This window comes from Petaurus breviceps, unplaced genomic scaffold (genome assembly GCF_028583685.1).
Source record: "Petaurus breviceps papuanus isolate PSGF00001 unplaced genomic scaffold, PetGlider_PUasm1.0 78, whole genome shotgun sequence".
Lineage (NCBI taxonomy): Eukaryota > Metazoa > Chordata > Mammalia > Diprotodontia > Petauridae > Petaurus > Petaurus breviceps.
This window is the reverse complement of record NW_027186502.1, coordinates 9,765,067-9,777,398: the sequence shown is the minus strand read 5'-3', so window position 1 is coordinate 9,777,398 and position 12,332 is coordinate 9,765,067. Positions and strand designations below refer to the sequence as shown.

The 12,332-nt window shown below is 36.4% G+C and overlaps 1 protein-coding gene across 1 annotated transcript in view; it reads right to left on the bottom strand.

Moving 5' to 3' along the window:
* Positions 1–6,090, bottom strand: part of SLCO1A2 (solute carrier organic anion transporter family member 1A2) — a 57,930-nt gene extending 51,840 nt beyond the window's left edge. Inside the window, exons 1-3 of the mRNA XM_069106055.1 lie at positions 5,686–6,090; positions 5,440–5,551; positions 1,989–2,130 (exon numbers count right to left, since the gene is read on the bottom strand). Of these exons, the coding sequence (XP_068962156.1) occupies positions 1,989–2,130; positions 5,440–5,499 (202 nt within the window). The 5' untranslated portion in view covers positions 5,500–5,551; positions 5,686–6,090. The remainder of the gene's footprint in view (positions 1–1,988; positions 2,131–5,439; positions 5,552–5,685) is intronic.
* Between the last annotated feature and the right edge of the window lie 6,242 nt (positions 6,091–12,332).

The following is a 12,332-nucleotide window of genomic DNA, read 5'->3' as shown; positions in this document are numbered from 1 at the left end:
GGTACATAGTAGGTACTTGATAAAAGTTTATTCTCTTCCCCCCTCCCCTACTTTAGCAGTGGAAAGCCAACCTTGCTCCCAACCAAAGGTATCAGAGCAACCTGAGAAATAGTCAAATTTGAAAGAGGAATTTAAAAAAAGATATGGTCATGAGCAAGTAAGTATAAGTGTATTGAAAGCAAGAACTATACCTTTTCCGTGTTTGTATCCTTTATGGATCCTAGCATAGAACATCATCATAACATTAATTAATGTATGCTTGTTGAATAAATGAACAAAGAGATGAATGAACAATAATCCCATAAGGGAAAATGGAATTTCGTTAGAGTGGAATGGGGCTGCTTCAAAATAATGAGTTCTCCATAAGTGTAAAGTAGAGGTAAAATTATGGCTGGTTTAAGGATCTGGCATCAGAGAATCTCTGAGTTTCAAGGGGCCTCTGAAACCCAATTTCAAGTCCGATCTATACTTGAACAAGAATCATCAGGAAAATATACCCAACACGTGATCACTGAGAATCTGCATTCTGATCCCCCAATGAAGAAGAAACTACTGTGTCCTGAGGCAGTCCTTTCTTTTTTTTGCATATCTCAAATTGTTAGGATTTTTTGTCTTATATTAAATCTAAATCTAGTTCTTTCCATTTATTACTCCTGGTTATGCCAAGAAGAATGAGAGGGATCCAGCATGGTATACTAGAAATGGAATTGGCTTTGTAGTCAGTTTTTCTAAATGACTTTTAAGTAATAATGTAATCAAATTATGAAAGACAGCATGGTGATATCCATATCATATGATGAGAAGCGTGACATGGTGGCTAGAAGACCAGTGTCAAGTGTCAGAAAGATTTGGGTTGAAGTCCTATCTCTAATACATAAGAACCTGGGCAATTCACTTAAATTCTTAGTACCCAATGTAACTCCTGGGCAATTATGGAATTCTTTCATGCATCTTTAATTTCTTATTTACAACTATTTCTTTCCCATCTACATTTAAGGCACTCAAGTTTTCTAAGTCCCCTTAAATTGTTCTAGCCCATCCAGCTACCATCCCATCTCTCTCCTCTTCACTGCTAAGCTTCTCAAAAAAAGTTATCTATGCTCAATACTACTAGTTCACTACCCCTTGTCTCCCGAAACTCCTCCAATATGATTTCTGTCTCTGACATTCTATTGAAATTGATCTTTTCTAAGGCCACAAATTACCTCCTAATGACCAAATATAAGACCAGTCTTTACCCTCTTTAACTTCTCTGCAGTTTTTAAAACTGATGAATGATTGGTGGTTACCTTTTTGTATTAGTTGTCTACCTCAGTGAAATCATAGATCTGAGATTCCTCTCCCCCAAAAATAAAAAACAAACTAGTGTATTGCTTTAAATATAATCCATTACTCATTCTAGACAGTTGACACCTTGTGGAGGAGGTAACCTAAACTTGTGATTTCACTAGGATAGGGAACTTTCAGTGAAAACATTTCCTCTACCTGCACCTGCATCACAATTTATAGTCTCAGAGAGTTACCTGGGCATTGAGTGATTGTGACTTGCATGGGGTCACATGGCTAATATGTACTGAATGCGAGATTTGCAGGAAGGTCTTCTTATTTCTTTTTTCAACTCTCTGGCCACTTTGCCAAGACTGCCATTCATACTCAATTATATGCCAGCAAAGCTGGAGATTTAAAAGAAATGGATAAATATGTCTCAAAATCTAAAATGCTCAAACTAGCAAAAGAGAAAGTGGAGATCTTAACCCATTCTTTGAAAGTTTTGATACTACTGGGACAGCAAGGTAGATGAACTTTTTAAAGAATATTTAGAACTTTTTAAGGATTATGTCATTTTAAAACAAATCTCTAATATAATTAGAGAGAACACCTTAAACTTACATTCCTAAGAAGATCTAAAGACAGCCATATGACAAAGAGCTAAAGATACTTTATGTTCACTTTAAATAAACAATAATTAATGCCATAAACATAATTACCAATTTCAAAACTTCCATTTATAAGTCCAACCAGAGTTGTTGAGAGATTAAATTGTCTCTCTAGTTGTGTAAGGATAGAATTTAGAAAAGATCCAGACAATGTTTTGGAGACATATGCACACATCAATGCCAGCAGAAACATCTGGGGGAAAAGAATAAGGGGAAAATAAACATTGTTTTCATTATAATAGTAGCATAAGCTTTTTTACTGTAATGGATTTTATATTTTAGGTATAAATAAAATAATTTTCTTCGGAATGAATGAATCCTATTTCCCTATTGACTGATTTTATAATTTCAGGGATATGCTCTGCTTTCTTCTGATATCCATGCTTTATTGGAAAAGTGAAGCCACTTTGCATACAGATCTCTATCTTGAGTCATAATTTAAGTGAGCCTCTCAGAGCAATAATTTTCTTGTCTTTTTACTTGGTGTTTAAAATAAAAACTAGGAAAAGCAAGTGCATTCCCTGTTAGAGCATAAGTTCCTTTTGCATAAAGATGGTTTCATTCATTATATTTGCATCTAGACATATGGTAGGTGCTAAATAAATGCCTATTTATTAATTGATTACTCCCGAGAAGAGAGACATGAAGTATGGAGGGAAAAGGGAGGTGGAACATGAAGTAACAGAGAAACACTAAGCCCTTAAAAAAAAAAAGTCCTAGTGAAATCAAACATAGAGAGACACAGCATAGAGATGGTAAAGTTCTCTTGGTAAAATACTCTGTAATATTGTGTTGCTCTTCTCTTTATCAACTGATAGAAACATGGGGTAGGAGGAACAGTTCTCTGCACCTGTAGTTAGCAAGATGAAAATATGAATACACAAATAACAATGTGAAAATATGAAATTATGTGAAAATATGAAAAACGAAAATAACAATAATAATGCTGTTGCTCAATCATTTCAGTTGTGTCTGACTCTTTGTGAGCCCATTTGGGGTTTTCTTGGCAAAGATACTGGAGTTATTTGCCATTTCCTTCTCCAACTCATTTTATGGATGAGGAACCAAGGCAAACAGGATTAAGTGATATGCCCAGGGTCACACAGCTAGCAAATATGTGAAGCCAGATTCAAAAGCAGGAAGATTAGTCTTCCTCACTTCAGGCCTGGCATGCTATCTACTAGACCACCTAGCTGCCTACAAGTAGTAGTAGTAGTAGTAGTAGTAGTAGAAGTGGTAGTAGTAGTAGTAGAAGTAGTATTAGTAGTAGAAGTAGTATTAGTAGAAGTGGTAGTAGTAGTAGTAGAAGTAGTATTAGTAGTAGAAGTAGTATTAGTAGTAGTAGTAGTAGAAGTGGTAGTAGTAGTAATAGTAATAATAATAATAACTAGCATTTGTACAGCATTTACTATGTGCCTGGCACTGTGCTAAGTGTTTTACAAATATTATCTCATATGATCCTCACAACAACCCTGAGAGGTGGGTGTTATTATCATCCCCATTTTACAGCTGAGTAAACTGAAGCAAACTGAAGTTTAGAGACCTGTCTAGGGTCACACAGTTAGCAAGTGTCTGATTTGACTCAGGTTTTTCTGACTGTAGGTACAGCTCTAGCCACTGTACAATCTAGCTACTTAGCTAACATGCTTTTTCTCTCCTTGTAACAACCACTGCTTGAGGAGAAAATTTCTTGTTTTATATAGCTTCCGTAATAGACTATCACTCATATTTATTAACTAATAATTTAATTCTATCTCTCACATTTAATAACCACTTCTAAAAGCATTTTTGATCTCTCTGTTAAAGTGTGGCTTTTTTTTTTAGCATAGGTGGATTAAATGGGTCCCTAATTAAATTTTCTTTCTAAATGCAAATTTATCAAAAGAAATTACATGATCTTGCACTTATTCTGAAGCTTGGGCTATGGAAGCAGGCAAACTGGCTAAAGTGGTCCACAATTTTTATTTATATTTCATCAAATCTGTAAAACCAGGGATGTAGGTACTCTCTCCAGTGACTCAAATCACAACCCATTCATGACTTGTGACTCTTGTCCATGTGTCAAATATCCTCCTTGCCTAACCTATTTGGATAATATATAGTTGCACAGTACTTAGAGTACCATCAACCCATACAAATTTTTCCAAATGGTAATACTGACATATGCCTAGTATATTTTTTCAATATACCTATTGCCATGTTTTATGTGATAAGTCCCTGGAAACTCATTAAACTTTAAAGATATCCTTAGTAATCTGACTTCATGTTCTTAGTCAGCCGAACAGTGATAATCTGACATATTTTAAAGATAATGATTTAATTCTCTGCTTTGCCCCAGTTCAGAAATTTTTATTTATGTTAGTGACCAAAGTAGATATTTTGGGATGAAATTAAGAGTGTAATATTGAATTTAAGATCACTTTAAAAGAATAATTAGATTTTCCTAGAGATTTACCAAAACACAAATTAAAGTGATTTAAAACTTCATAAAACATTTTATGTATATATGTCACATATCTATATGTTACAGGTATATAATATGTAGATATATAAATCTTCACATGCAAAATGAAGTGATAAGAAAAACACTCCACTTTTTTTGTAGTTATTTTTACATTTCAGTCAAAAGTATTTTCTTCCCTAAGTTATCTGATTCTCCACGTCTCTTTGTGTATGTAAATCTTTCTTCCTACACCTGAATGACAGCAAACAATCACTTCAAAAAGTGTATTTTGATAACACTGTTAGGGTAGAAACCATTTTTAAAGTTAATGGTTGTCAAGAATTCTGACAAATATCTGGATAATTCCAGTAAAAAGAAAAAGCAATTTAATTTAAACATGGCTAGGAATGGGGGGAGGGGGAGGAGTTTCTGCTAAGTCAAATATCTAGGGCTGCTATGGATACAAAAACACCATATGAGTAGACACTGTGATGACAACATGCTGGCAAAATTGCACAAAGCACTTGTGCTGAATTCTTGTGGAGGCTTGTAACCTTATTAACAATATGCTACTGTCCAATGTTGCCATTCTTCCAAAACAAAACAAACAAAAAACCCTAACAAAACCAAAAACCTGCACTGGAACAAAATATGTACCTGACAGTCTGAAGTGGAACATTTAAAAAATTTAGATCGCAGAATCTAATAACATTTTCTACAGAATAAAGATTTCACCACAAAATTATTCATTTATTTCCTAAATTAAAAAAAAAAAAGCAGTTCCCTTACTTTTCAGGTAGTTCCCCACTCCAGCTATTTTTGAAAAAAAAAATCCTTGCTATCGTAGTGCCACACAGAGGCACCCAAATATACAAAGTCATGTCATGTTCCTTTGCAACAACCTGCTCTCCACTGACCATATAATTTGTAACTTCTATTAGGTAATCAGCTAAATAAAAGCAATTTCACTGGTACTCTTTAAATTGCTACACACATGCTCAGATATACATTTAATAGATTTCATACCTTTATCAGATATACATTTAATAGATTCCATACCTTTATCTTGGAAATACACTTTAATTGGTGGGTTGCAATCTGTTTGTCAGTTTCTCTCATGTTCTTCCAAGTGCACCTGAATGTTTATTTCTTGACAATTCTTAACACTGACCTTTTGAAAATAACAACAACAACAAAAGAAATTTAAACTAATGAAGACATTCACAGACATTATTCATCCTCGGAATTCTCAGAGGTTGGATCATTTGATCTAAATCACTTGAATACACTGCAAAAAATACTTACAGTAGTTTTAATGCAATTCTAGATAATGATACTGCTAGGGAAGACTTGTTCATAGAAACTTTTCTATTAAAAAATAATCAAGTTAAAGGTGTTGGTTGCTTTTTAGTGATATTAAGAAGAATGATTGACTTGCCAAATCTTAATTGTAAAAGAAACCCCTCCCCCCAAACAAGAAAACAAACAAAAAACCCCTAAACCCAAAGGTTTAAAAATAGTAGAACCAGATCTAAAGGAAGCTCTTGATATCTTCAGCCAAAACAAATGGAACTGAATAACTTTATGGACAAAGATTTGAAAACAACCAACCAAACAAAAACTTAACACCCTGTTCTTAGGAACTAAAGATATTAAACTGTGTTTTTTTTTTCTTCTGAAAGCTGCTTCAATCGTCTTAGTAAACCTCAACAATCTGCATTTGGTAAGTATCCAAATTCAAGTTCTTTGAGTTCCAGGACTTGAGGGGAAATGAATTCTGGGTAACTTCTGATGCAAGGAAACAATGCAACATGGAATGTTAATAATCAGACTAGGCTGTGTAAAACTGTAAAGCAATGTTTAGATCCAAGAAAAATGTTCAACTTTCAAGTCAGGAGAAAGGGATTATGGGAAGGTCAAATTATACTAGTGGAGAATAATGGTACAAAAAAGGGGAAAAGTGGGAGGGAAGGGGAAAGGGAAGCCTATTTTCTGAGGAAAAAAACGTACAAAGGGAACATAATAAGGAACCTACCTTTAAGAGACTTACGTCACCCACATCAAGTTTGCTTTGAAATATGCTTTGAATCTATATCTCTATTTATTTATCCTTGCACAGCAGCTTAGCCTGGAAAGAATCAGCTTGTGAAAATATATATGTAATGTGTGTATACTTAAATGAAAATCCTAGCAGCGTTCAGTTCAACAGATCCTTCTTCAAAGTCTTTGCCTATGAATCTAGGGCAGTGGAATGGGCCAAAGCCAATGTTTTTCACTTCGACAATATTTCTTTGAGTAGCTCCATTCAAAGTAGCCAAGCTACTAACTTAACAGAACACAGTTTTAATTTATCTAAATGCGCTGAGAGCAGCCTATTAAAAGTGTGATTCTGAAGGGCTTTAGTATAATCAGCCTTAAATGCTTTTGCTCTTTGAATCTGATAACTGCCCAATTTCCGGTACTTACATGAATGAAGGTTAGTTAATTCACTAAAAACTTGCTGAGTACTTTACTCATTCCTTCCTTTCTTCAGTTGCTCAATACACATTTATAAGGCATTTTTGGGTGCTGGGGGGGCTCTAAAGAGAAATGACTGCTCCTCTTCCTCAAGGGTTTATAATCTTGGAAGGACAGACAGTAATTATAACTTAAATGGGAGTCATAGGGTAAAAATAATTATTTAAATAATGTTGGTGTAATGGATGTCCAGGACATGTGTAGACCCCATCAATTATCTAAGAGGGAGTCTCCATGTGGATGATTCTACCTTAGCAAACTGATGGTGTCTGAACTTTTACTAGGCTCCTTCACCTTGTTTCCAACTCTTCCCTGTTTCAAAAATTTACTTTTCCAGGTAAATAAACAGGGTTACATTTTGAACACAATATCCATGTTCTCAATCCATTCCCAATAGTCCTCTGGGAACTCTGGGGAGGCATCAGCAGATTCCACCTTAGAAAGTTAATGGGGTCTGCACATGGAGTAGATAAATTATTCCCCCTACCCCACTCAGCTAAATGAGGCACATGTCCTGCTGTGAACATACAAGATAAGAGATGGTAATCTGCTATTCCTTCTGTCCTTTTAAGTTCTTGTTTACCTCCTTCTCACTGTGTGAGCATATTTCACCAATGGGATACCCACAGCAGCTGCTATGAATATGCAGTATATTTCCAGGTTTGAATAGCAAGATATAACAGACTTTCCACATATAAGACAGAACCAAAATATTTATTCAAACACCAGAAAGCCAAATCCCAACACCAGAAAGCCAAATCCATCATAGCAACAAAGAAATCTATACACAATAACACTGCAGAGGGTACTGCTATTCCCAAGCCTTCCTCCTGCTAGGACCTTCCCACAAACACTCACAGCTCACTACCTGCTTCTTTTTTCTTCCTCAACTCTAACTGCTTTGACCAGCTTCCTCTGGACTCTGCTCCACCCTTCCTGCTCCACCTGGTCAACAAGTTCCTCCCACTACAAGGCTTCATGTGACTTAAACTTCCATGTGACTTAAGGATCACATGAGCCTATTAATGGATGGGAAAGGTTTTCCCATTAAGCAAAAATACATGAACAATATAGAGCATCAGGCACTCTGACTACTTCTAGGATCTCTTAGTGATCTATCATAGCCACAAATAGACTATTTGTTGTGTTTAGGCTAGTGAGAGAGAGCTTTCCTAGCATTCCAGGTTAGCCAGACAGGTCTTACTTTATCCCTTTCTATTTCCTTTTGTCCTCTCATGTCTGAAAGTCTTGTTGGAAGAAATGTAATATGGAAGAAGATGGATGAAAAAGATGGAAGAAAATGGTGGACAAATCGAATCCCTTTTTCACATGACAGTCTTTCAAATATTTTAGTTCTTGTGTCACTGCTAAGTCTTCATGTCTGGGCTAAACATCACTACTTCCTTCTACCTATCCTCATATTAAATGTTTTCAAATAGAAAAATGCTGACCATCCTCGTTGCTCTTTCCTTAATATGTTCCAAGTTGTTCATGTCTTTCCTAAAATGTGGTGATGAGAACTGAAAATAATGCTCCAAATATGACCTGGTCATGGCAAAGTATAGTGGAACTATATACATATATACATATACACACACATATATACTTTGTATATATACACACATACACTTTGTGTATATACACACACACAGATACATATATATACATTGTACAGATATATAGGTATATATACACTTTGTAGATATATATGTATATATACACTTTGTATATATATGCATATATACTTTGTATACATGCATGTGTATGTATGCATGTGTATGCACACACACATACACACACATTTTGGCACAAGGTCTCCAGTAGTGACTCTCTCTCTCTCTCCCTTTCTCTTTGTATACACACACATGTATATATGTATGTATACATATGCATATCTATATCTATATATCTTCTACTGTGTTAGCCCTGTCTCCTCTCACCCTCTCAATAAACTCCAGCAGCTCCTGTAACTTCCAGTGTCAAATATAAAAACCATCTGTTTGCCACTCAAAGTTTTTCTTAACCTGACCCACCCCTACTTTCCAGTATTCTTATGCCTTATTTACACATGAGATATAATGACACCATTTTTCTTGTTTGTCCTTGCACAATTGTAATGGTAATGTAATTTTGGATTTGAAGATCCCTGTGTGTTGGCAAAAGTAGCGGGTACTTAGCACTTAGTAACTGATCAAGACTCCTGTCTCCTGTTACTGATGTTACAGGAAGGGGTTGACTGAAACTGGCTGTGTGTATATAAGGAAAAGCCCCAGAGAGGCATAGTCAGAATTTCCTTGAGACCGAGACCTGGTGGCAGAACAGCTACAGAAGAATGGAGAACTGAGTGCTGAGAACCTGTGGTGGTGGAGCTTCTTCTGAACAGGAGCTCAGAGCCTGGAACCAAAAGCCCAGGAGCCAGGAGCCAGGATCCAGGAGTCCAGGAGCCCAGGAGCCCAGAATCTGGAGCCAGGAGCCCCAGAGCCCAGGAGCTAGGAGCCCAGGAGCCAGGAGACCAGGTGACTGAAGCATGACTGGGATGCTGAGACCTTGTTTGTTTGCTGCTTGGTTGAGCCTTGAATTCCTTCGAGCCGAAATGGTGAAGGATCTGACATGGACCAGACCCTGTGAACTTCAGTGTGGAGCAGGACCTCCCCAGAGAGCTGGTCAAGGAAGTGGGAGCTGTCTGCCATTGAACTCAGGTGACAGTCTGGTGAATCTAGGTAGAATCTGGGACCATGGAAGGGGATCCAGGGAATCTTAGAACAGGCCCCAAGTCAAGATGAAAAGACCTCTCCTTGGGTATTGAGTAATTATGGAATTATAGTTTACTAGTGACCTAAGGGGTGGAGGGTTTTGCATATGATACTTAGTAAGATTTTGCTGAATAAGTGACTGATTATACTTTGAGTTCTTTGAGATATTGTTACTGATAAGTGACTGTTTGAGTTAATCAAGACTTTGCCCCATGAGTGGAAGACTTTGAGACTATTGCTAAGTGACTGAGTTAATCAAGACTTTGGCCTAAGAGTGGAAGACTTTGCCTGTGCACTTTGAGACTACTGATAAGTGACTGATTGAGTTAACTTAAGAGTGACTATTTTACTTTGATACTATGTTGTGAATATTATATTGTGATTTTCTGTGATAAGTTGTAATATTGTGAATGCTGTACCTTGATTTTCTGTGAATGTTTTGCTTTTGTTATGAAATAGAGTGATCACTATACTGTGTAATCAGAACCTTAAAAGCTGTTCACAGTAGCATTCTTCTGGAAAGCTTCTGTACATGGCATTATAACAATATATTCCCTCTACCAACTAGGGGTCATTTTTTGATGACTATTCCTCATACTTGGAATGCTCTTTCCTCATTTTTACCTCTTGGCTTTCCTGGCTTCCTTCTAGTTCTAACTAAAATCCCCCTTCTATAGGAAGCCTTTCCTGATTTCCCTTAAAGTAATATTGCCCCCTTGATTTTCTTCAGTTTACTGCACATATATCTTGTTTGCATATTGTTATTTCAGTACTATCTTCTCTATTAGATCATAAACTTCTTGGGAGCAGGGACTGTTTTTGTATCCCTTTCATTGTATCCCTAGCTCTTAGCATAGTGCCTGGCATATAGTAGGTGCTTAATAAATTTTTATTGATTGATATTTTGGATACATTATTAGTGCAGCCTAGGATGATGTTTTTTTCTGATTTCCATATTACCTTTTCAGTTATTGTATTTGTAATAATAATAATGACGATAGCTCAATATATATAGCACCTTAAATCTCACAAAATACCTTATATCTAATCTTCCCCATATCACTGCGATGCAGCTACTAATATTCACATACTCATGAGAACACTAAGGTTTTAGAGACTTCAGAATCATATAGTTGTAAACATGTTGTCTTCCTATTAGAATACAAGCTTCTTGAGGGAAGGGGTTATGTTTTAATCTTTCTTTGTATCCCTAATACTTAGCATAATGCCTGGTACAGAGTAAGGGCTTAAATGTTTGCTGCTAGCTGGGTAGGTAGATAAAAAATTTATTAAGTTAGCTATTGTCCTATAATTGTCCTCCCTTTCATGGTTAAACTAATTGAGAAAGCTAGCTACAATCTATGCCTTCCCTTCCTCTCACTTTCTTCCTGTGTCTTGGCAATCTGACTTTCAGTTTCATCATTTAGCTGAAATTGCTTTCTCCAAAATTACCAATGACCTCTTGTTTGCCAAATCTAAAAGTCTTTTCTAAATCCTCATCCTTCTTGTCCTCTCTGCTGCTTTTGACACTATCATTCCTCCTCTTTTCCTGGATATTCTCTTCTCTCTAAGTTTTCAACTCTGCCCCTCTCAGGCTCTTCAGTACTTGGTGCTGCCTGGCACCCTGAATTGCAATTCTCTTACCTTGATTAAAAGACTTTATTTTTTGTTATTTTGGAGGTTTTCTTTATTTCAGGTTAACAGAAGTGAAAATCTTTACCCAAGCAATGAATTATATGAAGATTGTAATGGGATAAGCAGAACTAAATTCTATGAGATAACAAGAAATATTAGAATAATGTCAAAAGTCTTTAAAAAATAGAAGAAAACAAAGTGTTTACATTTTTTTAATGACCAGAAATACAAGTTGAGGGGATATAAATTAAGAATAATTTTGGGGCGGCTAGATGGCAGAGTAAATAGAGCATTGGCCCCAGAGTCAGGAGGACCAGAGTTCAAATCTGACCTCAGACACTTAACACAAAATAAAAACAGCCATGTGACCTTGGGCAAGTCACTCAACCCCAATTGCCCTCTAAAAAGCAAAGAAGAAGAAGAAGATATGAATTTGAATTTTTGGGGTGGCTAGGTAGTGCAGTGAATAGAGCACTGACCCTGGAGTCAGGAGGACCTGAGTTCAAATTCAGCCTCAGACACTTAACACACTTCCTAGCCATGTGACTTTGGGCAAGTCACTTAACCCCAAATGCCCTCCAAAAAAAAGGCAAAGAATAAGTTGACTGCCTGAAAATTATGGTGCAGCAAAAAATCCTGGACAGTATATTTCAATAAATAATAAAAGAAAACTACCCAGATATTTTAGAATCTCTAGATGGCAAAACGAGAAGAGAAAGAATTCATTGGCTATTTCCTAAAATTCCCAGCTGAAAACACTAGGTTATCCTGAAGAATGTGTTTGGTATTTAGTTCTGTTTGCTCATATCACTAGACACAGTTACTGGATTAAAACTTTGTGCCAGAGTCAGGTTTCTGCTCCTCCTGTATTCTTAGATAGGGTAGGCAGCCCCCGATGTTTCCATTATAATTTTGGACAGGATATCTGGGACTGGGATCCACCTTTGCTACAGTCCCTGGCTTCTGACTTGTCTTCTAATGTTTCATTGCAGATGTGGGCCTTGGCACCTCTATGTTCCCCTTTCCTAAACAGTCCCCAAGTAGAAG